This window comes from Acanthisitta chloris, unplaced genomic scaffold, assembly GCF_000695815.1.
Source record: "Acanthisitta chloris isolate BGI_N310 unplaced genomic scaffold, ASM69581v1 scaffold270, whole genome shotgun sequence".
In the NCBI taxonomy this organism is placed as follows: Eukaryota; Metazoa; Chordata; class Aves; order Passeriformes; family Acanthisittidae; genus Acanthisitta; species Acanthisitta chloris.
The window spans coordinates 49,576-77,379 of NW_008649724.1; the positions used below are offsets into that span (position 1 = coordinate 49,576).

The 27,804-nt window shown below is 41.7% G+C and overlaps 1 protein-coding gene across 1 annotated transcript in view; it reads right to left on the reverse strand.

Moving 5' to 3' along the window:
• Positions 1 to 9,899: 9,899 nt before the first annotated feature.
• The window catches only part of NFKB1 (nuclear factor of kappa light polypeptide gene enhancer in B-cells 1), a 47,671-nt gene continuing 29,766 nt past the window's right edge, over positions 9,900 to 27,804 (reverse strand). The window contains exons 11-23 of the mRNA XM_009080627.1: positions 27,430 to 27,552; positions 26,382 to 26,471; positions 25,326 to 25,517; positions 22,551 to 22,692; positions 19,637 to 19,751; positions 17,234 to 17,435; positions 15,481 to 15,650; positions 14,573 to 14,675; positions 13,483 to 13,610; positions 12,553 to 12,619; positions 12,055 to 12,227; positions 11,745 to 11,922; positions 9,900 to 10,087 (exon numbers count right to left, since the gene is read on the reverse strand). Coding sequence (XP_009078875.1) covers positions 9,900 to 10,087; positions 11,745 to 11,922; positions 12,055 to 12,227; positions 12,553 to 12,619; positions 13,483 to 13,610; positions 14,573 to 14,675; positions 15,481 to 15,650; positions 17,234 to 17,435; positions 19,637 to 19,751; positions 22,551 to 22,692; positions 25,326 to 25,517; positions 26,382 to 26,471; positions 27,430 to 27,552 — 1,871 coding nt within the window. The remainder of the gene's footprint in view (positions 10,088 to 11,744; positions 11,923 to 12,054; positions 12,228 to 12,552; positions 12,620 to 13,482; positions 13,611 to 14,572; positions 14,676 to 15,480; positions 15,651 to 17,233; positions 17,436 to 19,636; positions 19,752 to 22,550; positions 22,693 to 25,325; positions 25,518 to 26,381; positions 26,472 to 27,429; positions 27,553 to 27,804) is intronic.

Below are 27,804 nucleotides of genomic sequence, written 5' to 3' on the forward strand. Positions count from 1 at the left end.
GATTAGATCATTTCCTTCTAGATAAAGAGTGAAACAGGAGGCGAAAAAAAATTGGAAGAGTTTGACTGAAGTTGAAGTGTCAATACAATTTGAGCTGACTGGAGAACTTACTGTCTATTCCTGTCATTTGTGAATTTTAACTGCTGGTTCAATGTAAAGATCCATACAGCAAGGCTTCCATATAATATGTGTGGTCTGTTGAAAGCAAGGCTTTCTCAGGTAATGGGAAAAATGTGTCCTGTATATAAAATGAGAGGGTTGAGCTGGTACAGGGGAGCTAGTCTGAGTTCTCCAATTCACATGAGATTAGAGTTGTGAATTCATCCTAGGAGACAGTACAGGTATGCACCTCCAGACTGTAGTTGTAGAAATCCATATTTTTCCTAGTTTCACTATGCTGCAAGTGGAAATTCATCTTAGGATAACAGCAAGGTATGCTGGGGGCAAGGGGGAAGGGCAGGGAGTGAAGGTGGGACCACCTCCCCAGTTATGCTCCCACTTGGAGTTGTTTGATTCATCTGCAACCAGATCAGGAGAGCACCAGCCCGATCCTTTCAGTGGCTGTCACTCCTTTAGGTGTCCTGCCTGTCTCCTGCACGTTATACTTCCAAATAGACATGAAACCTGGGCTGTCTAGTCAGGCATCAGGCAGATCTGTTCCCCCTTCTGAAAGAGGAATTGCATACAAGACTTATTTTCTGCTCTGTTTTCATGCAACGTGAGCAACAGCCTTTGAGAGCTCTCCATCTAGCTTTGACTATTCCCAGAGAGCTGCAGATGTAGTGACAAACCTTTTGCTGCCACATGGGATCCTGTATAATGTGGCATGTGAGAAGAAGAGTGGGGAGAAGACTTGGCCCAAGGTGCCAAGAGAAAGGAGGCAGTACAGAGAAGATAGTCACATAGCAGATGGGATCACATAGGAGGACCATGGAATTACAAGTGACTGCTTTTTCTCTAGGAAATGCAGAGTGCAAGGGCAGCTGTTCTCACTCAGACATTGCTGCACAGCCATTCTGTTACCTGCTGGCATTCCCCAGGAGTGGCCCCGTGCTCCACACTGATCCTCCTCTCTTTCCAACAAAGAAAAACCTCAACATTTGCTTGTTTCCTTGAAATTTTTTCCTTCATCGTGTGTGGGTTCCCCATAGAAGATACTCTTGACTCATTATTAGATCTGGTGGCACACTGAACTCCTTAGCCCATACAAAGTAATGGTGCTTCACCTTCTATTCTGTTTCCAAGTAAGTTGCTTTTGAAATGTTTAGGTTTTCCATAGAAATGTCACCTCAGTCTGGCATTTGATATAAAGAAACTAAGCTTGCTTCAGCATGGGAGACAGCCTGTGGAGCTGAAAGCCTGAGGGTTTGGCTGTCAGGAAATCAAGGCCACTGAGCTGCTGCGTGGGCAGGTTGCTAAACATTGGGCTTGTTGGTCAGATGTGGTTTGCAGTGCAGCTGGGACCTTGCTGGGGTTCCACAAGGATCCTCTCACAGTCCAGGCAAGTATGAATTTTCTTGCAAAGCCTTGAACAAGCTCTACCAGTGATGTCCATCTGTGTTGTAAAAGCACTGTGTGGGTGATACTTGCAGGTCGTGCATGGGGTCTGGGGCACATGTGGGGAAAGCAACAGTTAGAGAATTTACACTGGGGGTTGTTATCTTCCAGTGATCACAGTTTTAATGGGCAGAGAGATGACCATATTGACTGATGCTTAGTGATCTCTGGTACTTTTGAATTGGGTGTTAACCAAAACTGATATACTCCTGAGCAAGAGGAAAAACTTGAAAGGGAAATAATAAATGGAAGTTGCTTACAAATGCTTTACTAAATCACCAAAACAACTAACTGTAGTTGCATAGAAGGACTTTACTAATTCAAAACGTGCCCTAGTTGGAAGAAGTCATGAAAACAATCAAAAAAGGGCGTATGTATGTGCCAATGTTTATAGATTATATAAAATAAAATTATGGCAATGAATAAAACTTATTAGTTAGGAAATGCAAGCATTGATAAAGGAAATTAAAAGTTACCTGAGAGGCATCCTGAGTCAACAATACCAGAAAAATTCTTCATTTTCTTCGGTGTCCTGGAATCGAAGCAGCAGTAGAGTCAACATAAGGTAAGGCCAAAAAAAAGTGAAGAAAATATGATTAATAAATACTACTTCAGTGTATTAGGAAAAGGGCAGGTTTGTCAATGTCTTTCTTTCTCTTATATTGATGGAGAAATGTCTCTTCCAGCAACATCTATGTAGAATTTCAAAATGACACTTAATAGGGTTAAATAAGTAGAACTCTGACAGAATCACTTGTTTAAAGACAATCAAGATGACTATGTGAAGGTCAATGATATTTGTTCTTAGTGCATCTCAGAATAAGAGTGAAGTTTTAGATGTGTAGCAAAGAGCTTTTGGATTGCTGGAAGCCAGAAACCATGCATTTGGATAACTGTGACCTTGTTTAGCCTGTCACAAATTTTAGTCAAAATCCTGACAGAAACGATGCGGTACGTAATTAGTAAGTGATGAAGTGGCTATGAAACTAATGTCTATCAGCACTGTTATGTAGAACAGCATTCTTTTGTATTTTTTTTGCCTGTTGCTTCCTGCATTGACATGAAAGGTTTCAGGCAATTTTTAAATTATTGCTGGTTTTGAAGGTCAGGAGCTCCCTAAAGAGTGGGTCCATTCTTTCTCACTGGAAAGCTTTAATTCAGCACTAGGTGCTGTTATGAAAGATTAGCAATTGCTTAAGCCAAATGCTTGAGTTCAAAACATAATTTAATGGGGGAGGTTCACTTCCATTATTGTCTTAATAGCTTTAATATGTTCTTGTGGTTTCCTGGTGTTGTAGTAGGTGTGTATTTATAGATGCTGTTCTCTGCCCTATGCAGCAGTGCCTGTATCGTGTACTTTGGTTAACCGTTTCCCCTTGGTACTTTTACAGTTGCATGCTGTGCTATACTTAGTTACATTGTTCTGCCTTTGTCTCAGATCAGGGCAAAGATAGGAATGCAACAGAGACCTTCAGGGTACCCAGCACTCCTATCAACACGTCCATCTGTAGCCACCTGAGCCTTGTTGCAGCTACTGGGAAGTACCTATACTGCCAGTTCTGCCTGATGGATGGGGGCTCAGCAACAGGAGTAAAACGAGGTAATGGGCAAAAACTGATGCACAGGAAGTTCTGCCTGAATACGAGGAAGAACTTGTTTACTGTGTGAGTCACTGAGCACTGGAACAGGTTGCCCAGAGAGGTTGTGGGTTCTCTCTCCCTGGAGGTATTTCAGGAACAGTCTGGATGCAATCCTGAGCCATGTGCTCTAGAATGGCCCTGTTCAAGTAGGGAGGTTGGACCAGATGACCCATTATGGTCCCTTCCAACCTAACTGATTGTGTGATTCTGAGTAGTAGTAGGAGCAGTTGGTGTCATGGTGCTTGTCCTCAGTGTCATTAAATTATTGGTGGCAACAGTAGAGGGGACTGGCCTCGTCGGTGTAGTTTCACCGTGCAGCATTGCAATGTTCTGTTCAAGGACCAGTGAGTTTGCTTGGTCTGATCACCTTTGTTTGCTTCTGGGCCCCCACTGGGCTGTTCTCCACTGATGGTAAAAGCAGCAGCCAGAATGCACCTCAGCCATGACAAATGCCCTTCCAGAACTCACCTTGAGAGCAGGTTGGGGAAGAATGCTCTATGGCATTGGCTAATCTGTTGTCCTAGAACTGCTCTCTGACAGAGACTTGGCTCTGAACCCATTCAGGATCTGCAGAGAACATTTTGAGCTTTAGAGGGCACCTCAGTGATGGTACTTTCTGCCACACAAGGAAGGCCTATTTTGCTCCAGTTTACTGGAGCATGTCCTTGGCAGCTTTTTCAAGTTCTACATCTTTTCTAGGAAAGAAACATGTATCTAAAACTTCCTGTCTAACTAAATGTTCATAGTTCTATGTCAGTGTTTGTTGTTACCTTGTTTGCATACCTTGTGGCCTTGAAATTTTTTTCTGCCTCAGAGGCTTGTCTTTCTTTGGCATTTTTACTTTGAGTCCCCTTTTGGTTTTGGAGATGTGTAGCAGAGACCATTAAGTGACTTGTAGCAGTGTCAGGAGCAGCAAATCAGGCTAATGAGTTTCTTATTCTTGGGACAGGACAGTTGGGGTTTGTAGCTTACAAGCCAAGCCTTTGTGTTGTCAGAAATCAGTGGTTTTTTTCTTACCCTTTGAGGGGTAAGTTGAGTCATCAGGAACTTATGCTTTGAATGTTTAAGGACATGTTCCAGTCAAAGAATTGGGTTTACATAACTCTGCTTTCCAGTCAGTTGTTGCAAGATAGTGAAATAAAAGCCCTGATTCAGTTTAATTAGGGTGGAAAACCAAAACTTACATGAAAAAGGCCATCTTTCTGTAGGAAATAGTAGAGAAATGTAAATATATGATTTTAATATTAGTGTGCATTCTAGGCAAAGTAACGGTGTCTCTGGTCCAGATGACTACAGCAAGGGAAACATGCTGAAACATGAAGGCAAACAACACCCTGAAGTATCAGGAGGAAGGCAGTGAGTCTGGTTGCTTGCCAGGACCTGTTCTTGGGAGTCTGCTTTTGGGAGCTGATCTTCATATTTCTTGGTGGGCTCTGTGAGTTTAAAGTGGTTCAGTATTGCTCTTTGTTTGCACAGCTTTTTTACTTTGTGGCTGGATGGGACCTGGTTGACTCTGTTGGGGGAATGGCAGTGGTAGCAGGGATGTGGCCCTTGCTTGTTGGAAACACTGGCCTGTGGGTCGAGCCAGGCTTTATGGCCCAGTGGGGAGTTGGGTAATCCAGAACAGGAGCTCTAAGTAAGAATGAACATAGTCTGTTGAGCTGGTGGCCCAGTGGGGAAGCTTGCTGGTGTCAGGTGCAGGAGCTGAAAGTTTCAATCCTGTTTCATGGTGACAAAATACCAAAACCTTAAATGTCAGCCTCTGATGCTTCTTTGCAAACGTTGTGATGGCCAGGTATTGCAGCTTCTCTCTCCTCTCATGTTGTAGCAGTCCTGCTGTACTTGTTGTTAGTAAGCTAAATAGTAATGCTGGCCCTGTGATTCTGTCTTACCAGCTAACACAGACATACCAGGGTTTAAGCTTCAGCTCATTTCTCCAAATACTTAAAGGAGTGATGGTGTGAGCCAGCCCTCAGGTGGTTTCCTATGAAGAAAGGGGAAAGCTTAATCTCTTGTTTTTCCATGGTGCTGGCAGGATGGTAGGAAGCTGTAGTTGGGTTGCCCAGCATGATCACTGGTGAGGAGCTGAGAACAGCACATGAAAAAGCAGGCCCAGTGTTTAGGACAGTGATGTGTTTTGTGTATCTAGAGATCTGCTATCCATCTGGAAGTGCTCTGGCCACAGATTTTGGTCTGTACTGTAGCCAAATATACAAGTTTCTTCCCTGGGATGCTGAAGACAAGAAGATACTGAAGTGACTGCACATCTGAAAGAGAAGTGAGGCAACTGTCATGCTTCTGTCTTTGTGGTAAACATCGTGTATTAGCTAGCTCAGACAGCATGATGCTACTCTGTGCACGTGCAGGTGTGTGCTGATTCAACTGCAGTGTTGGCAAGTGCTGCTGAAGGCCACAGGTTAACAGGTGTTAAGTATGGCACAAGTGTTTTCCCTTGCAGTACATAATGAAGGCCAGTGATCTGCCTTCTGTATTGTGAATATAGCAGGGATGAATGGATGACTGAAAAATTTCTGTAGCAGTTGTGTTTAGAGGAGTCCATGGGGAAACCTCTGTGGACTTTGTCTAACACACATACCACAGCCTGTCTCTAAGTGGGGTATCAGGCTGCTGTATAATGCTAAATACTGAAAAGCAGCTCCTTGGTAATTAACTTGTGCTGTCTTTTGCCTGGAGCTGCAGGAATCTTTTGAAGCCAGCAAAGGTTTGGACTGCACCTTTCCCAGTTACTCTAGAAGTGTTCTGTTGCAAGAGATGATCATCCAGGAGAGCTGAAAGCTGTGAACGGTGGGTGAGTATTGACCACTGCACCCTGAGCTAACAAACAGCACCACCATTCCTCACTTTGTTGGAGGGAGCAAGGAGAGTTGCTCTTTTTCCTTAAACATAGGAAAAAAAGTGTTCTACTTGCCCAGAAAAGGGAGAAAAGACACTTCATACACCACCCCATGCAGGTAAAATTCTTATCCTTCCTGCAGTCCACAGAATTTCAGAATGCTTACTAGAACTTCCCACTGCCACACTGATTTCCATGTCTGTAAATACATCCCAAGGTGACATCAAGAAACTTCGAGCTGTAACAGCCAATCTAAAATCAAGGGGTAGTTTAACTTTCTGAATTATCTATTTTACATCAAATGTAGAGAAGATCTGTAGTGATCTGTCATCACAACTTTTGCTGCATTCCACAAGTTTCTGATGTTTATTGCTGCAGTACAGTAGAAAAATAATGGAGCAAGCTCTATTCCACTGCAAGTGCAGATTAAGTTTAGAATTATTTCAGTTTGATCCTCACTGTAATTACCTTAATACTAAACTGGACTGAAAATGCCCAAAGGTTACATTCCAGGGGGGAAAAGAAAGCTTAATTAGATAACCTTTCTTATTTTAATACTGATCCATTTTAATATTTCAAGTGTTTCAGATAAATCTGTGCAGTTACTGTCAAAGCATGAGGAAGCATCACTAGCACTCAGAAGAACAGACCCATGAAATTAGCTTTTAAGGAGCAGTTTGAGGTTGTTGGTTAACGATTTTTGCTCTCAGCTCCAATCTCAGTGCTTCAGTTGCTAATGGCACAGCAGGTTTCCTGCAGCACAATGTGCTGCAATAGAAGAGCCCACTGTGGCCTGGGCCTAGGCAGGACTGTTTATCCAGCCACAGTGCAGAGACACCCTGTTCTGAATTAAAAGCTTGACACCTTATTGGGTAGGGCTTCCTGAAACCTGTAATGGAAAAAAATTAATTAAAACACTCCATTCTTGCTTTTTGTGCACATATCTTAAAAAAACCCTCCCAAACTTATTCCTGACTTTTGAGAACTTACTGAATAATGCCCTTTCAGTTTTGTTTCCTTGGGGACAATACCCTGTGCTAGTGTTTAGTCAGGTCTACATGCTAACTTGCTGTGCTGAATGAAAATGTTAAGCCTGAGTTACAGCATTACTACTCTATTTTTAGCAGTTAAGTGAGAGAGGTTTCTCTCTGTAAGCCATGTGTAGACACAGGAGCTCCCAGGCAGCCGATTCCTGCAGGACTATCCTTTACTTTATTCCATCACACTTATGAAATAGGAATGGCACTTCCTTTCTTGTCAAGGAGCTGTAAGGATAAATCTGTATTTGAGGTGAGAAGATACGATGTTGAGGTCCATAAACAGAACTTGACAGTTACCTGTTAGGAAGAACACATTTGCTTTAAATATATCTGTTAAGACTTGTCTCTTGCTTACACTTTCTCTTGCTAAGCCTTGTTCCTCTGTATGCTGCCTTCATCCTCACACCTGCAAGGAGCCTGACCTTCTCCCAGGTGTCATCAGTGCAAGAACAGGATGCCCTACACAGCATGACTGCTATTAAGATGAAAAAAAGTCAAGCAGAAGAACACAGGTGTGTGTTTTAGCATTTTCTTTAACTGAGCTGCTTGAGGGAAGCACTGGGTTCTCCAGTGGGTTTGCTCTGCCAAGTGAAACTAACACAAGACACAAATGTCTCCTAGCAGTTGTTTTGCCACTTTCTGTAGTGTGTCCTACACTAGTTGGTGTGTTCCACCTCCTGCTCTCACCTAGTTCTGACACTGTACAGCATGTCTGCAACACATACTTAAGATGCAGAGGGTTAATGCATATGAGAAAAGTTGTCTTAACTTGTGACTCAACTGTAAAAATTTAGTGTTCCAGGTTGAATTACTAATACTTTTAAATTAATGTTTCTCTATCTCTAAACAAAGAGGGGGAAAAATAAAAGGACCAAAGCCTCTTTTGTTTAACATACTGAAACAGAGATGCTCCAAGGAAAGAAGCTGCCAGACTGCCCTTTAAAAGCACTTCAATACATTGGGCCTAGGGACTTGCTGTTCATTGCATGCTCACTAACCTGATGAATAGCTATTATGCAGCATTTGGGCATGAAGTGCTTAAGGAAATACAGACCCGGGTGTCTCGTGGTGGTTTAAAAGCAGAGCTGGTCAGAAAAGGCACGAATCAACAGCCAGGGTGTCCTGGTGACCTGCAGAATTATTGAAACCTCAATAACAATCTCTGCCAACCCCCTGAGTTGTGCTGGAAATTCTGTGGCAACAGAAGGTGTGTTTGACTTGGACAAAAGCTCTGCTAGGGCTCAAAAAGCTCCTCCACCCCCAGAATATGAGAACCTTTGCCTGTTTCTATTACAGCTGGAATACAAAGAGAATGTTGGACAAGTACATTAATTGAACAAAACCCCATATGCCTTAGATACTGCATATGTAGGTTATGCATAGAATAACTGAAAGAAAAAATGGCATTTTTACTCTTATTCATCCTGTTTCTTTGGAAGTAATTAACATACTCAGTAATTCAGCTGGATATAAAATTAATTCAGAAGTGGGTTTTTTTCATTACTCATGGTTTAATTCATTACAGCAACTACTGATCTAAATGGTTACATTCTCAAGGTTTATCTTGATTCATTTTTTCAGGAGTGACACCAGGTTACTGAAGACTGAGCTAAGCCAAGAATCATGCTGTCAAAACTCCATCTTTGTGCCAAGAAACCTGTCTGCAAGTGAGTGACAATGGTCTGATGCTGCTCTCTGGATTTTTAACATGAGGTCTGATACCTGCTCTGTACTCTTAGTTGGACCAACATTACACTCACCATCTCAGCATGACATTAAATGAGAAGAAACACTGCTCATGAACACAGTTATTACAGGACTTTCTAGATAACCCAAAGGAGAACTGTCTCAGCAGAGTTTTGCTGAGACACTAAACAGTTGGTTTCAGTGTAAATGATTCTCTGCCGTAATTATGAGAACTAAAACAAGGTAGAGGCTTTAATTCCAAAGCTGATGCTCCTAATCTCCCACCATAAAACATACTTAACCTTTATGACAGGTGGCTTGCAGACCCTTTATTTATTTTAGTACTTGGAAATCAGCATGATCTTGTATCAATGCCTAAAACTGAAATGCTAAATCCTCAATAACTCTTATTGGAAGATACGTAAAAATTACAGCAAGTGTAGACAAGAGAATTCATTTTGGGCTTTTATTATAAAAGTAAAATAAAAATAAGCCTTTAAAAAGCACTTTTTTTTAAAAAAAGGAACAGATATTAAAAAACTATTTACAAGTAGGAAAATGACAAACCGAAAATTTCTTGAATAAGAGGCACCAAAGTTAAGTTTAAATACATTATTTGAAATATACAAGATTCTTTTTCCTCTGAGTTATCATTGTTGTGATTAAAGTAATGATTTTTCTTTGCCAGCTATTTTATGAGCTTTTTTCATGCAACTGTGCTGTAAAAATTATGAAGAAAGCAGCTAGAAACTCTGTCCTTTGATTGCTCTGTGTGCCTTACCTCTTTAATGAGTTGGCATTATGCATTAACAAGGAGTGACTTTCACCTGTAAAAGAAAATCCTCACAAACCAGGAAAGCTCAGTCAGTCTTTCATGGCATCCAGTCCCATGTATCAGTGTGTCAGTAGAGCCCTGGTTATTGCATATAGCTTGTAAATGAATAGATTTAACTGTAGTTGAGGAGGGAAGCAGTGGGTGGGAGTCACATGCTGAAGTTCAGGTGGAATTCTTCCAGTGGCTGCTCTTGGTCGTGGATTCACTTCCCTCTGGCCAGGACGACACCGATGTCATTTCAAATGTCACATTTGTTCCTGTAACTGTATATTGCTAATTGAACATCACTAGTCAGCTATATAATTGCTTTGCACTGAACTTTCATGTCCATAGCCCAGGGCCATTTTGCCAAGTGTTAGTGCTGACCTGCTGCTCAGAGAGTCTGAGTAAGTAAAACTCAGTTTGCGGAAGGAGGTCTCCACACCACTGTCACATGTGCTTTCACTGTCTTGAAAGTTGGTGTTATAAAGCTCACCTAAGGGAGAGAGAAAAGGGAAATATATTATCCTTTGTGTGGCCTGAGGAATGCTGCTTTCAGAAAAGCCTAAGGAATGGAAGCAAACAGGGTTAAAGCTCTTCTATAGGAAAATAACTCTAATGTGAGATATTGTAATAGGAAAAGCTGTGCTGAATGTTTTCAGGCCACCAAAGCATGTGATCTGACCTACTGCTGGCAGAGATCACCTTGCAGTTGGAGCTTGGATGGGATGAGAAGCTTGGTGCTCTGCTGACACTAATTCTGTCACTGCAGCTAGTCAGGACTCTGCCCCGGGTGTGGCAGTATCAAGGCAAAAGATTCTCTCTCAGATTCAGACTCTGTGCAAGTGTACAGCTCCAGGATGAGACTCCTAAAGCTTTCTCATGTTATTTCAACTTACAGATTTTTTTTGAAGATAAACACGTGAAAAATTTTCACCTAGTAAGTGAACCAGAAATACGAAGAAGTCAGCAACAGCTATCTCCTGTGCATGACTGCAAGAGATCAGTATCTGAGCTGAAGGTATGATGTGGGATCAGTGTGGCTAAAACAATGGTTGGCATATCAGAGTTCAGTCTTATTTTTCTAAGCAAATGTCTTAACATAAAGGATGTGATGCAGCCCGTTCACGTTGCAAAGGAGCAGAACTGCTCTTACCCTTCAAGGTAAATCTAAAGGGGCAGTATGTGTACAAGCACATTTTTGGGCAGGTGTGAAGGTTCATTTCATGACTGAACAAACAGTTTTCTATAGAGAGTAAACTGGCAACATTAGGCCAGAATGGAGTGACTGTGGTGGTACTCTTTTCTTTCTAGAAATAGCTGCACTATTTTCACACAGGGTGTAAGTTTCCACGTTAGGCTACTGGCAGCACTACTGGTGTTCAAACAGGAAAAAACCAAAGGGTTTTGTTACTTAAACATGGCCAGGAAGTGACTGAACATCTCTGATGACTTACTGACTTTTCTGTTAGTAGAGTCCCCTGCCCCAAAACACCATAGGACCTCTGTTGTTGAAGATGTTCAAAACTCAAGTGGACATGACATGGGCAACCTCATGCAATGTTACACTGGCCCTGCCCTGAGGGGGCAGTTGGACAGCAGGACTGGCTGAAGGTCCTGTGTAACCTAAACCATCCCTGTCTTCTCTGCCTACAGAACACTGGGCCATTTTGAAGTACTACACATTGTGGAAGGAGAAATTTAATACCAGAGGCTTACTGAGATGTTTATGAGCTCGAAACAGTTTTGTTTATCCAGATATGAGGGCAAAAAAAAGTCAAAAGCTAATGGCACTTATACACGCCCGGGAGATCAGTGCCTAGTTTATCTTTTGAAACATTCCCAGTACATCCAAGGCATTACCATCAGCAAATGGCAGATGTCTGGTTCTAGAAAAGGGAGGCAGGGTGATCAATCCTGTGATGTGGGCATGCTGATTCAAAGGCCCATTTTTCTTCCCTCTTCTAGGCCTAGCAAATATCTACGACTAAAAGGTCATGCTGCAATAAGGTATTTCTGAAACATGTAAGCAGCTCAGGCATTGTGTGTAAGTGTTTGCAATCTATCAGCCGTCCAAGGTGGGGTGAGGAAGGAGAATTTTTTTTTTTTAAAAAAAGGTCTTACAACTGTTAATGTTTTGCTGTCAGTTTTACCTGTCTCTCCATTTGCAAAGGTGAGTGGTGACGACAACGGAGGAGCTTTTGCTGTACTGTCCTCCAGGTGAGATGAGCTGTGTGAGAGGGACAGTGCTTCCTCAATTATTTCGATGGCTTCTGTGTGACCCATCTGTCTCAAAGCAGCAATCAGCTCTTCAACTGTTCCACCAGAAACCTAAGACAGAAGACACCAGATGCTCACCATCATCCAGGCTGGCTACAACTGAAGGGCTGAACTGTCTCACAGTGTAGGACAATGTTCTCTACATGTCTGAATGTTCTTTAGAACTTGTTACAGCCACATTACCTCATAGTTATCTAGCAGAGTTTTCGATGGGGAAGGGCTCAACCTGAAGGCATTATTAAGTATGCCAAGACCCAGTTTTTGTGCTAGAGTAGACCAGTTTTTGGTTGGATCGGGGGATTCCAATAGTTTGTAAAGCTGAATCTTGGAACTTTCATTCAGCTCTCTCAAGCGTCCTGGGGAATAGAGAATTATGTTAGTTTATTATTTATACAAATCATGCACCAGTTCATTTCTAAGCAGAAACAAAGCCCAGCTGAAAAGTATTTTAGAGTCCAGTCCCAGTGTTTACAAATATATTGCTGTAGCATTGAAAATGTGCTCCTTTGCACCCCTGTGACCTTTGAAGGGAATCATCTCATTCTGTGAGGGAGGGGTGGGAGGGTACCTTCTCTCTCACTATTTCAGTTACAGGCTATTGCAGGGCAATGTCTTCTGCCACTACAGTTTCAGTATTCAGTAACTAGAGGGGTATTGACAAGTCTTCTTTATGGATATTACCTCGTGTCACTAAGTGCTCCAAAACCTCTGTTGACTCGTAGGGTTTGCCATTTAATATGTTGTACACCTAAGAGAATACATTAAAGTCAGTATTTTGCAGAAATCTGGTTTGTGTCCATTATCTTGACAAGTCTCGACAGTATTGTATAAAGCCCTAATTCTGTCTGAAAATTGCCATTGTTTTTCTCCTTCCAGGATCAGCATGACTCAAGATACTGCAGAAGATCTATGCAAAGCTTGAGGGAGGTGTCTTGAAAAGTAACTGTCCCTTTCCTTTAAGCTGTATCATCTGGCCACTATTTTCAAGACACAGAGGAAGTCTTTGCAGTAACTAAATGGCAGTAGCAGTGGCTAAGCAAGGAGTTGCTGCCTGTCTGCCATTAGTCATTTAAAACAAAGCCTGGGTTAGATTTTCACCCAAGGCAGGTACCACTCCCCAGCTCCATGTGATTAGAGATGTTGGCTGCTTGTACTTTACACTCACACCAAATCAAAAGCACATGATTAGCTACCAAGCATGGACCATGCAGCCTAATCACTGTTTGGGCAGAACACAGAAGTACGTTTTCCTGACACGCACACAGACTGCAATTCTGAAGAACATGCAGGAAAGAAACCCACGGGAAAGTGCCTCTGAAAATAGACCTTCAAACACAGCTGCCCAGCCAGCTAAATACTTTTCCATACTGAAGACTCTAATACAACTATTTCAAGAAGTGACTGCTCATTACTGCTCAGCAGCAGTAGTTTAAGTGGAGCTTCCTTCCAATGCTCTTTCATCAGGGGAGTTTCATGGCTGAATTAGTTTAATTTTTGATGGCAAATTAGTTACTTGTCACCACTGAAATAACTGTGGCTGCAGTGAAAGGAGCTGAGGGAGCTGAACTATCCTTTATTATTAGAAAAACCCAAACCAAACAGACCACATACCTCACAGTTGGCTGCCATATCCAGTGGTGTTGTTCCAGGCACAATCCCTTCATCATCATCATCTTCACCATCTTTCACATCATCTAGATCAAACAGTGGCTCAAAGTTCTCAATGTGAGGATTTGCACCTGGAAAACAAGTGTGCAAAAAAAAATTCCTAAGAAAAGGGTTTAAGTTGCTTTTCAATAGTATTTAAAACATGCATTCAAGTTCTGAATGGTAAATCAGCTCATTTGGGTAGTCCAGCTAAACTGTATTTTATATTAAGCCAGCAAATAACCCTTTTTATCCATTACATTTAAATGCTGTCACATCTCTGTATAATGAGAAGAGGGGAGGAATTACAAGCAGAGCATTAGGGCCCAAAGGAAGAGCTATGGTTCTATCAACCATCTTGGCTCTCACACAGCATAGCAGGTACGTGATGAAGTGATGATGTGCTGCTGCTTTTTCATAGAATAGAATCATAGAATCAACTGGGTTGGAAAAGACCTCCCAAGATCACTAAGTCCAACCCTACCATGGTTACTTTTTATAGTGTCAGAGAAAGTTGTTGATATTTTTAAAAGACCAAGCAGATAGACACAGCAATGAGAGGCTTGGGCTTCTGTTTCAAAGGAGAAAATCAGGTTTAAATATAATTGACAAAATCTTCCAATAAATATTCAAACCTAATTTTTCCAAAGAGACATGACTAGGAGACACTAACAAGCTCATGTTTCAGTGATGCTTTTTTTGTTGTTTCTAAAGTAGTCCAGCTTTATCCCAGCTATGTAACAAGGTCTCTTCTCCACTTCTTCAGCCTTAAGAGCTACAAAGGAAATACGAAAAAAAAACTTCCAAGAGTGCTCAAGAGATTTTTCTTGACCAACAATTTGCCTCTTTAGCCGTTAGATGGTGCTGAAGAGTGGTTAGTATAGCACCTCGAAATGGACTTTCTGAGGAAATTCAGACCTTCATGCTTTTAACATCTGAGTTCCTCCACTTATTAAACAAGTTCACTGGCACATTCTTTTCTGCTTGCAACAGAAATTCCAACTTGAATTGTCATCGTGAAAAACAATTCTCCAGCAAAGATCTGTTTTCATACCTGCTGCTTTGAGAACTGCTGCTAATTTTGTAGAGCCCCTTCCAGCTGCTATGTGGAGTGGAGTTGTCCCATCATATGTAGTGCTGTCCACATCTGCATCACCCTAAGTTTTTATTGAATGACAAAAAGAAAAGTACTACTCATCCATACAATACAGCTGTAGTGCCTCATATCTGCAGAAACACTGCAACTGTGCAGTAATCACCATTCCATACCTGTTTGCATGAAAACTGTACTTGTTGTCTGAAAAGGAGTAACTACGACTGTCTGCATGCAGTTGTGTGCCCCAGTGTTACAGCAGGAGGCACAGTGTACACACCCAAAGAGGTCAGGTAGATAAAAGCCACACTGCATCCTCGGTAATAGTTCTGCCATCTGATTACCCCTGAATGGTGCCCACAGAAATCTGCCCTCCTGCTGCTCTTCAGCAGAGCAGGGAGGCTGGTGGCACAGCAGGGCACAGCACTGAGGAAAGCTGCTGCAGCCAGCTGGGGGTATGCAGAATTAAGGGCAGTAGGATCAAGGGGATAAAGAGACAAGGCAAATATTTATAGGTATACACAACTGAATCTCTGTGCACATCTACCTCACACAGAAGTAGTGATGAACTCGTTCATGAGTAACTTTATTGGCTGCCAGGATTACTCAGTGCAAATTACACACACATATGCAGTCAGGTCAGGGTCACAAACCATAAATTCCTCAACTTGGGCAAAAGGTTCACCAGCAGTGCTGAGCAAAACAGTGAGTAACATTACCAGCAATTGTGCCATGACACCAATTTAAGTTATCTAGTCAATAAACAGGAACCTCCCATTACTTCTGTTCCTCTGAAGCACTTATGGATTGTCAAGAGTTTTTAAACAGACAATTGAAAAAGACCTGGGAGAAAGAAATTCTGCCCTTACCTCAAGCAAAAGGCAGCCTGCCAAAGGGATGTTCTCCTGTTCAACAGCCAAATGCAACGCGGTTCGTCCAGACTTTTGTTCCTGAGCATTGACATTAACTCCAGCAGCAATCAGCTGTTTGAGGCAGGACATGCTATTTGCCATCACCACCATATGAATTGCATGGAGACCTAACAAAACCCATCCATCATGTGCATTAATATTTGAAAAATTGAGAAAAGTCAGAGTAATAAGTTTTGCAGTGTTCGAATCTATGAAAACTGCAAAATGAGTTATGAGTTACTGTAGCTACCTGAGCAGAAGTAACATATTTTGCCTGCTTATACACTAAAAGATGAAAGAATCATAGAATTGTTTAGATTGGAAAAAACTTCTAAGATCATCTAGTCCCACCCCCTGCCATAGGCAAGGACACCTTCCACTAGTCCAGGTTGCTCAAAGCCCCATCCAACCTGGCCTGGAACACTTCCAAGGATGAGGCATCCACAACTTCTCTGGGCAACCTGTGCTAGTGTCTCACTACCTTCACTGTAAAGAATTTCTACTAAATACCTAATCTAAACCTACTTTCTGTCAGTTCCATTCTCCCTTGTCCTATCACTACATGCCCTTGTAAAAAGTCCTCTCCAGGTTTCCCACAGGACTGGCAAGCTGCAATGCCAGCTCCTCACCAGGCTGAACAGATGAGCTGCCAGGATTCGTGGCCTCCTCTGGACCTGCTCCAACAAGTCCACGTTCTTCTTATGTTGGGGGCCCCAGAGCCTGAAGTAGTACTCCAGGTGGAGGTTCAGGATGATTGTAATAAAAATGTTCTTTGTGCATAAATTTGAACCAGTTGTGTAATTAATGGCAAGTCAAAGCCATGCAAAAAAAAAATATAAATAAATCAGCCAATTACAAGGTGGAACAGAAGGTAGAAACTAGAGCTCATCTAGAGCATCTCTTTGCCTCAAAGAGAGCAGCCTTGAAAAGAAAATCTGCATCTAGGTACTAAGCAAGTAGGTACCCCACACTGGCCACATCTGCTACTGAACATCTCTGCTAGAAACAGTCTGAGGATTAACTGCTATATTTTAGCATCATCCTCCTGTAAGGTCACACTGACCTATCACCTCAAGATTACCTGCACTGGCTCAGAAAGAGAATAATAAAGCTTTGCATTTAAAAAACCAACCAACCAACCAAGCCCCAAACAAAAAATTCTGTCTCATATTTTCTTGAATCCCATGACATTTTTAGGTCAGACATTTCACAATCTACTAGAGCAGGAGTGCTAAATTCAAATCCCCTGTGCCACTGAATAATGGGAGAATTGTGTCTTTGTGGTTATTTTATAGGCTCCAATTCTATATGGTCGCAAGATACCAGATATGAAACTCAGCACAGGTCCAGAAACTATTTTTGAGGGGATTTCATTCACTAGAGGAGGAAACATTTTCTTCTGGGCATAAAGTATCTCAGGAGGAATACAGTACTTCAAGTTTTGTGAGATTAAAGAGAATATACAGTAACAAAAACTCAAATCCATACTGTGTCACGTGGCCATTTCCAATCTTTCTGTTCTGTCCAACCAGAAAACTGACACAATTCTCTCATCTCTGCCTGCAGGCATGTAAGACCCAAGGACAGCATATGCAAAATAGGGAAAAATGCTATTTTCAAGGTCTGTATCCACCTGTGCAGAAACACGGTGTTGGGAGGAATTGAGACATGTTTGTCTAGTAAGTAAAATAGAGCCATGAGCCTTCCATACCTTCACCATTAGAAAGGTCGACCATTGGAGACACCTCTTTATGCTTGAGGAGTAGACCCAAAATCTTGTCATCTCCTTCAGTAGCAGCTAAATGTAAGACAGAATTACCATGGCGATCCAGAAGGCTGACATCTGCTCCAGCCTTCAGCAGGTCTTCTACCACCTCTGCCTGCTTTGTGATTACTGCCAGGTGCAAGGGGGTCTAGAATTGACAGAAGCAAGCCATGACAAGATAAGCAACACCTATGTCACTTGTACAGATACCTCTTAAACCCATGACAGCTCCTAGTGTGAGATGTTACATCACTCCAAAGCTAACAGAAACCAAAAGCTTGCATGTGTGTACATTCTTTTCTACTGAATACTGCACATAGGGTTTCTACTTACTGGAAATAAAAGCTGCCTTGCCAGTGTCAGCAGTTGGACTTTGGGAGGAACAAAGATGTTGCCTACTCTGTAAGCCAGGGCACTGACCTGGCTATTTGAGCATTGCAGTGCAAGGGACTCAGGAGATGAGGTAATCCCTGCACCCCCAAACACTGTAACCCTGCTTCCAGCTGCCCCACCACCAGGTTCATGCCACGGTGGGAGCACATGCACCTTCCAGGCCCTACTCAGGTCTGCCTTTAGCACTGTACCATGCTCTCACTTTACTCCTGGGGTTTGCAGCCATGGGATTAGGAGCTCCTCATCCCTCAAAACAAGCACAGGAAAGAAGAAAATAACAAGCACAGGAAAGAAGAAAAAAAATCAAAACAAGCACAGGAAAGAAGAAAATCCTGGTATTCTGTGCATTTGTAAAAGTGCAGAACACCTCTGCGCTTACACAGTGCATGTCCACCTAGCTGATGCTATTTGCACGTTCCCCTTTTTTGTGCACAGACACCTGCAGCGCTGAGCAGCTCTCAGGCCAAGAGGTTTCCTGTATTTCCAGAGGATGATTGCATGCTGCATTGTCAGTCCTGCTAGTGAGCAGCATCATGTTGAACATGCTCAGAAATGCATGTATTTAAACAGTAAGGATTCCAGTAAGGTTTGGGAAAACGTATGTCCAATACTAAAATAATTTCAAAATTGCATGAGACTCCCTCTCCAGATCATTGCATTTATATTAACAGATATGAAACAAATGAAGACTAATGCCAGCTCTGCACAATAAGCTTGTGTTTATCAATACATTTGTCAACACATTTTCAATTAATTACTGCATCTGTAAGGTACATGTAAGATACAGCTTTCAGAATATGCATACAGGAGGAAAATTCTAGCCTAAGCATACATTGTCTCCCACCACTGACTTAAGGTGTAAGTAGAAAGCAGGAAGAGCTGTAGAGGTCCTGGTAGTTAGGGATTTATTTCTTGTGTGGAGCACAGCTTTGCTTCCTGTTTCTGTTCAACAGAGGGCACAGAATTCAATTCAGAGTCTTCTGCTTGCTTTCATCAGCCTCAACATTTCAAACTGGCCTTACATGAACATAAAAATGAAATGTGAAAGAAAACAAAGAAGTCAAAATAAACCCTCTGAGGCTATCTGTGTAGAATAAAGACCTGCTTTTACTGTTCACTGCAAAGCAGATGACACAACTATCAGAGTGCTGCTGTGTGACATCCAGCTGGTGACTGGAACAGCCCAATGATGCACACAATCTCTTTCAAAGAGACTCTTTGCCAGGCAGGTTCCCAGAGCTCCTTTTAAAACCTGAGTTACATTACAAACAGCTCACACTCTCTCATAGTTGAAGTTGAGAAGACAGAATTGTGCCTGGCAGTTCAGAGTTCTTCTCCTACTAGTTAAATGAATCATAGAATCAACCAGGTTGGAAGAGACCTCAAAGATCATCGAGTCCAACCCTACTGGATTGGATGATATGGGGATGGGCTGGTTTTGTTGTTTTATTTTTAACTATAATGTGAATCTAAACATGAAAGGGAAATCTTGATGCTCATGTGATAGGCACAAATACAATCTGGGCTGTAGGAAGGGCAGAGGTTGTTACGGCTTCCATGTGCCTACAGATTACTGATGACATAGCAACTGACTCATAGTCCCGAGTTAACCTATGTTAGAAAGGTCAAAAGAGCCCAGAGTTGGCACACTGCAATCCATACCACTGCTTTAGTAACAGAGAAGTCAAATACTGAAGACATGAACTGAAGAATTTACTATTTTTGGCCTGTTCTACAGCAAAGCCCTGGAGACACTTCTGTTAACATCAAGGGGAGTTATGGACTAAACCAGTGAAAACGTGGCCTTCTTCTTCCACCACCTTCCCATGTCATTGTGTTTCTAAGCTTGTTTGCATCACACTCTGATCTCTGCTCTGCCCCACAGACAGCAAGTTGTGCAATTTCTTTTTTACTGTCTGAACAATCAGCAATGCTCATGCCACCACAACTGCTCACCTGATAGAGGTCATTTCTCATGTTAATGATGTCGTTGTAATTCAGATCAGGCATCACTTCCAAGAGGTTTTTCACCAGCTCAGTATGAAGATGGATAATTGCTAAATGAAGGACGCTGACACGAACAAAAGAGATGAACAAATTTATACAGTTTTCAAATTAATAGTAAAAATTCCAAGGCTTTGCTGTAGACCTGACTGAATTCTGATATAAACACTTGGCTGTTACAGGTAATGATTCCAGCACTAAATATCAGCACCTAAAATTAAACCCAGCATTAAAAAAAGCAGGTCAGATGGTAACTATGTTTAACACTTCAACCACAAAAACAAACTCAGGATGGCTTTTGCTGGCCCTGAGCATAACTTCAGTGCTAGTCTAATACACAAAATTGTAGCACAAAGCAATTGTTTAAGAAAATCCCCAGATTCTTTGCTGGTTTGGTTTTCTCATATTTTGAATTACGCAGCAGATGAACACATCATACTGTCAAAACCTTCCTGCAGAATTTCCACAGGACTGTCTGCCACCAAAGCAGATTTTCCCTTGGGGTTTCCCCCACATCTGTGGGGTTTTCTTGTCTTCATTTTCAAACAGAAAAATGACACAGGACTCAGGCCCAGTGACTAACAATCACAGGATTTGCAGCAGTGGCCAGAGATGTCATGCCAATAAAACCAACCTGTTTTGGGACCCTGCATAGCAAGACTCTGCACTTCTACTGGGTTAACACAATGGCCTTTCCCATGCTCTTCTCCACAGGCAAGTCCCTCACCACCAGCCAGGCTGGCTGTACTTGCAAAATGTCACCAGGAAAAAAGCAGACTCTGAATCCCATCACCCCTGTCCAACAGAGTTTGATCTGTCTTGTTCCCTTAAGATTTCAGTTCAAAGTCACGTCCTTTGTTTTGAAATATATCCTGCCAAGCTCTCCCTTAACAGATGCTGGTCAACTTCTAGACTCATCTTTTTAGCATATTGCTGCTGACACACAATATCAGCATGGGACATGTGGTGTGTCCATTATGCTGCTCCAGAAATACCTGAATAGTCTCAGATTTACATTTGCATATGAAAAAAAATAGATAAAAAAAAGTTCTGTGCTATTTCAGGGCATGGAGTCATCCTGAAATTGAGACTGAGAGCACTTAAAACCAGAAGATATTTGAAAAGGGATAAAATATAATTTACAAACCAAACTCATCCTCGAAGGGCCTTTTTTATTGGTTCTAGACACTGCCATAGTAAACAGATGCTGATCAGAGGTTATTGTGTTCTGTCTCAATGCCGTAAAAAACATTAAAGTTATTTTCACTCCCTACGTACTACTTTGATGAAAGATGAGCAAAATTGTTGACAGCAACATTTTTAAAGGCTTAAGTTTTCTAGTTTTTGCCATATAATTTTAATGATTAAGGTGAAACTCAGAGAAATTTATTTGTTAATTTTGATCTTCCCATTCCTCCTCCCAAGAGAGAACTGGAAGACAATCACCGAAGTTTCACTTTGTTAAAAAGTTGCAGAGTAATACAGATGTATGACATGCTCACAGACTGAAATCCATCCCAGGAGAAAGGTGGCATGAACCTGAGCCTCACATACTTCCATATTTATCATCATTCTGAAAAATATTTTGAGTCAGTTGAAATGCCCTACAAGTCCAAATCTGAGGGGCACCTTACTGCAATTTAAAGGCAAGTCCTGCTTGCTTAATACTCCTCTACTCCTCACTTTTCTTGTTTTTATAAACACAGAAGCTGTAATGTCCAAAGTGCTAGTAGATCTTGTTGCTAGCCCCTGCCTCGTTCATATTCCTGCTTTCCTCAAAGCAGACATTAGGTTGCCATCTGGAAAGCAAAGCAAGTAAAGTAGCTATTTCAGCTTTTGCAGTCTTTTATCTGTAATCTGAGACCTATTTTCACAGAAAATGGAAGGAAAGTAGTGACCTCTTGCAGAGTAATCAAACAGTGGGATACAGGGCTCGGTCGTTTGTAATTTTCCATCTAGGTGGACACCTCAAGGTTTGCATGGCTTCTACTGTACGAGATACTGCAATTTAAGGAAACACAGGTGATTGCACAGGGCCTGGCCAAGGCCTGTGTGCTAAAAGTGAGGATGTGAGAATGTTTATTCAAGAGGTTATCTTTGCATATGTTCAGAGCCACTTCTGCTGAACTTCATTTTAAATAACTACTAATCATTAGTTTCTCCCTGTATTGCACTCTCACTTCCATAGAATCTGCATAGCTGTAGAGGAACAAAATGGATTTCTACTCCATCTCACATTACTGAAGGACTCATAAGCAAGTATTAGCAGCCAAGTCTGCCACAAACATCTGTGCAATCCCTTGGAAGACAACAGTACAGTACAGATGTAAGCAAGAGCAAAATAATGTCCCCTGGGAAGAACTTGGTGTCAGTGGGAGAAAAGCAGTATGGACCCTCCAGCTGTTGTTTCTACATCTCCCAGTGAATCTCTTACTTAAAGCTCTCTATGAAGACTTCAGGACTTGCGTGGAATAAAAAGCAGGGCACTCTCCTTCAGCACCAAGCTGACAATCACCATCCACTGTGTGTCATGAAGCAAGCACAGCATTTCATGCTCAATCAAGGCTTTGAATAGAAAAAGGCAAGGAAACTCCCAACATGCTCAACATATCCTCATCGACCAGATTACTTTCTGACAGGTACTGGATCAATGAACTTTGTGGTGTGCATGACTTCTTTGCAAATGCAACAAAAATGTCTAAATCCCAGATGTACCTCTCTCAGACAGCATGAAGGAGAACAATATTGCTTAGAGCAGTGCTGCCACCCATGATTGGCACCCGTGATGGACAGAACAAATTGACCACACCATTCTGCCACCAAACCCATCAGTTTCAACCCAGTAAGCATAGTGCAGTCAACTCACTTGTCTCCATTATCATCCTGGACAGCAGTGAGATGGCGCTGAGCAGCCAACAGCATCTTCACATCTCCAGTCACAGCATAATCAAAGAGAGCACTACAGTGACGCTTGGCAAGCTGCATTGCCTTCTCCAGGAACAGAGCATCTGCAACACACAGATTTGCCTTCATCAGTTTAGTTGACTTCCTTGGAACACCACCACCTTTTGATAGACATTTGTGCTGTCATAGAAACACAAAGTTCAGACCACCACACATTATTTCACCATTTCACTGAGATGGTTTCTAATTACTCCTGAGAGATCAGGACAGAGGGAATGAGTCCCTTGGAAGAAAAACTAAGGTGCATCCTAAGCATTCAGGCAGCAGGAAGCCTGAGAACAGTCAGAGCCTAGAAGCTGCCTCTGGTTTGAGTGACACTGAATTAACTGCACTGATATGCACTTGCATGTAATGAGACAAAAGGAGGAGGAACTTGGATCTGCTCAGATACAAGAGATACCCAAGGACTCATCTGTAGAGCACTTCTACATCTCACACAGTCTGAGGAAACTGAGGGACAAAAAGCCTAAGAGACCCATCTAATATTGCACAGAAGCTCACAGAAAAGCTAGGGAATAAACACAGGGCTTTGTTCTCCTTCTCCAGCTCAAATCATGCAGTCTCTCCTGCTTTACAGCTGCAGCACAGAGAGTCTGCTCTGCTTAAAACATTCCAGGTTTTACAATGCTTTGTATTTGTAGCATCCCAATTTTAGATTTCTAAAACATGCACAATCACTAAGATTTCAGAGAGCAGAGTTTGTCGTGGTGGGGAGGCAAAAGGGAGAAAGGGGAGAAAAGAAACTAATTTGTGGAAAAAAGTAACTCAAGCTGCTCTGTCAATACTGTTGTGGTTCTGTATCAGCAAGAAACCAGTGAAAATGAAACAGATGAACTCTCAAACCACAGTCATTCTGGGAAGCAGTATCATCTGAAACCAGCCTGTATTCTGAACAGTTTCATGTTTCTATAAAACCTTGTAAGGCTGGAAATTACTAAGAGCAAACAAGTACAACAGACTTTGTCATTCAAATCACACATGTGGGGACAATACCCAGGATCTGCAGTTACAGAAAACCAGGCATTTAGACTGGGTCAGAAGTGTATCCCTGACAAACACGAGCAGATTATTTCTGGAAGGCAAAGACTTATTCAGCTATCCATGAAATTTATTGTTCTAGCCAATACATCACTGTGGTTGCTCTACTATATGCCCAGGCAGATACATTTATATTTGTTATTTACCTCTTAACATTAAATAAAAGCATTAAATGGATGTTATGTTCAGAATACATATTCAGAGTAAAGGGTGAGAAGCAATTCAGTCTTTTGTCATTATAGACATTTCCAAAGACCAAGGAAGCAGATGCTGAAACTCCCTGGTAAAAACACACAGAAAAAATATCCTTCAAAATACAAGATAGCACCTTTTAGTCTAATACCCAAATGATCTAACCTGCAGTAGCTATTTTATGGAGCCTGTTCTTTTACACCAATCCTTCATATAATCTGGAGCTTGAAATTGCTTCCTCTCATGCCATTACAAAAAAGAAATGGTCAACTTCCTGCCTACAACATTCATTACTCAGAAAACAGGTAAACAATTCAGGCCTTTGCGACTGCTAAATGGACATTATTATTTCTTCACCTATGAGCAAAAGATTTTGATCTCTGAACCAGTCACAGGATTCATCACAACCAAGACTGCAAGCAGCAAGTTCCTTCAGCTTTTCTCAAGAGTGCAATCTGTTCTCAGATCACATGAAGCTACACCTTGGAGGTTTTTGCAACGACACTCCATCTACTATGCCACTTTGGTTTCTCAAGCCACAGCTTCTAGTGCTGTTAGGGCTGATACACACAAGATAATGTGCTCTCTCCCTGACCTAAGGAAAAACAGAAGTTGTCTATATTATGCTCACTTGGTAAAAGCCAAGAACAAAAAATTGCTTCCTGTTCAATTCCTACCACTACTATGTCTCCTTCATACAACTGCTGTTTTTAAAATTTTATGATAAGCATGATTATTCAAATCCTTTAAAAAAGCATCCATCAACTATTTTAAAAAGCAATCCAGGAAAAGGACATCTTGCTGTCTGGGAAAGGCTGATTCGTAGTCGCTGTATATTTTACAACTCTGCTGCTAAAACCATTTCTACTGACTACTCTTGCCTTCCTCTCCTTTTGCTTGATGCATGTCACTTTGTCACCCAACAGAATTATTTTACTGTGCATTTGTTACATGGGAACAGTTACCTTTACATTTTGAATTCAAACCTGTGAGAGACAGCTGCTTTGCTCGCAATTTAACCGTGGTGTGAACAGCACTGCAACAATCACACAAACATCCATCTACTCATCCATTAAAGTCTATCAAGTATCAAAAGCAAAGTCAGCTGCTGAATTGTACTCCATGTCCCTTCACAGCTTGCAGCTTGCCTTATAGAGGTTCATTAAAAGGCAGCATTAAACACCCCCAGCTGGCTAAGCTGTCTCTTCTTGCATGACAAGCAGAAGCTCAAGTACCCAGTGGCAGTACAAAGGTGGAAGACTATCTACAGAACTATGCATCAGGAGGGACCTCAGATGAGGGGGAATGGAATCCTCCATTTCCTTCAGGAGGCATTATCATGTTCTGAAACAGCAAGCAGATGTTTATGGAGTTTCCAGGCCTTTAACATCAGCTTTGCCCATACTGCAGTTTGATCTACACTAAACACATTTCCATGTTCACTTACCCTGCCACCTGCAATCTGCCTCATTGACTTCAGTTTTACAAGAAGCAGCATCCTCCTCCTTCTCATTATCAGCAGATGTTCTGCACTCAGTCCTCTCCACGGTTTCCACCTCCACATCATGGTTCATGTCCCATTTGTCACTTTGTTTATCAGAGCTCTTCCCGTCTTGTTCAGCTGTGCTGTTTGATAGTCCTTCTAACAAAAATTAGTATCACTAGTGTCAATACTGTTGCTTTTTTATGCAAGTGATAAAGCTCAACTAGACAAAACCAAACCCTGAAGAATCAATACAAAAATTTACTTCAACATAGGTGTTCTCATTAATCATAATCCATGGAAAGACATAGTGATGTAACCTGTTCTAAAGTGATGTCATGTTTTTGGCAGCCTCTGCTTAAAAAATAAACTTTTCTATATTACAACAGATTTACTTCTCTTTCTATGATACAACAATCTAAGTCTGAAGTCCTCCCAGGAAATTTAGCAGAATTATTCAGATTCGTTTTTGTTTTCCTAACAGCAAATTCCTCCCTCAGACTTTGGAAATAACTGAAACATTCAATATGTAGATCTGAAATTACCTTCCTATTTTAGGAAGCCAAGAGTGTCCTTATTATTAAGTTAATCTTTTCCACTGATTTTTATGTTATTTCTCTGGGCTACTGTGTAGTACCAGACTGTGGCAACAAAGGAAGTTACATTTTCTCAGGTCTAGTCCTTGGGTCACCTGTAATCAGTACATTCAAGCAAGCAAAAGAGCTGTTGCTGGAAACATACACTGAAGCACATGGAGAGGTTTGGGTGACTACTTCTCAGGAGTTAGCAGTAAAAAGGAACACATATATAGCTGTAAAGGTAAGACTTGGAGAGAATAAAAAATAGAGAAGCAGGGCAGTATAATCTTCACAAACCCCTCTGCTGACAGAGGTTTGAGAAGAGAGACTGATTCTAGAGGAAAAAATTAGCCCTCCCCAGCATGTTTAGCTAGACCCCCATGACACTTTGGCTGATACTGTAGGAGAAAATGCAGCAAGAACAGTATGTCTTTACTGTTACCATGTTTCATTCCAGCATTGGACTTAGTCGTGCCAGGGTGGAAATGCATCCCTCCGAAAGCCGAGTACCCGTATGAAGGATAACTGAACCCTAAAGAGAGGAAAAATGATTAAGAATCAATAGAATTACATCCTAAAGCAATGAAAACATCAACTGAAAAAACTCTGAATCTGAAGAAATGAATTTTTGTTTTCTGCATACCTTCTGCTTTATTCCATCTGATTATAATAAATTTTCCAGGCTGAAGGTTAGCTCTCTCCCATCCCTTCAAAAATCTAAAGAAACTCTAGGTGGTTGGCTAATGACACACTCTATCCCAACATCTGTGAGACCACACAAATGTAGTATCACTAAATGCTTCATCTAAAACTCAACTGAGACACCAACACCACAAGCTGCCTCTATGCTTTTGTATCTGTGTGATTACCCCAGATTTGTACTCTGGTGTTATGCTACAGATGTGCTGCTAGCAACACGTAACCATTTGAAAATTTCTGCTCTGTTCCCTGCTTTAAAAACAGGGTTGTGGTTCAGACAGCATTTGCTGATCTACAAGTTTATAATGCTCTGCTGCAAGAACCAAAGCAATGCTCTTATGATTCTGTACATCAGATACACTGTGGCTTCAACAGATAAGAGCACAGTAGAAAATCTACTAAATAGAACCCCCAGGATTTTAACAGTTCTTTTCACTAGCAGGGTTACTTTGTCAAATTGCACTTGTGGTCCCAGAAATAATTCAGAACATGTTTAATTTTAGTCACCCAGTATGGTACTTAACTGAGCTGTCTCATGAATTTCAGTGCCTTCAAGGCCCTAGGAAGCAACAAAATTACTAAAGTAGAAAGGCAAAGGACACGATGAAGTGTTTAGAAAACAAGGAGATGCCTGATTGAATTGAGAAGCACTAGTATAAAGACAACAGAGTCAGGTCTTATCTACCTAGGAGGAGACAAAATCCTTATCACATCTTAAAATTCAGATTAGACATCTGTCCTGCTCTCAAGGTAGATCCCCTTTCCCTCTTCACCCAAAACTGCTGCCTTACCAGAGCCAGCACCACCACCTCCCCCTCCATACATGCCACCACCTCCAGCACCACTGCCTCCACCATAGCCATCAGAGAAGTTTGGCATGAGCTTCTGTCGTTTCCTTTGCACTTCTTCTTTATCTGGGACAGAAGGAACAGACAGGATAGGGACTCAGTCCTACTGGTGGCCATACTGGTGCATAGGATGTGCACACAGAAAGCATTACTACAATTTACTGGTTTACAAAGGAAAATGTAGAGTATGGTAGAAGAGTCAGCTCCAAATAACAACAACTTTTTGTGTAATGGAGAAGTGAGAATTCCTCTGAGAAACAAGCTAGTGTCAAGTTCCCAGTCAGACCAGCAGCATCACTTGGGCCTGCATGGTCTCTA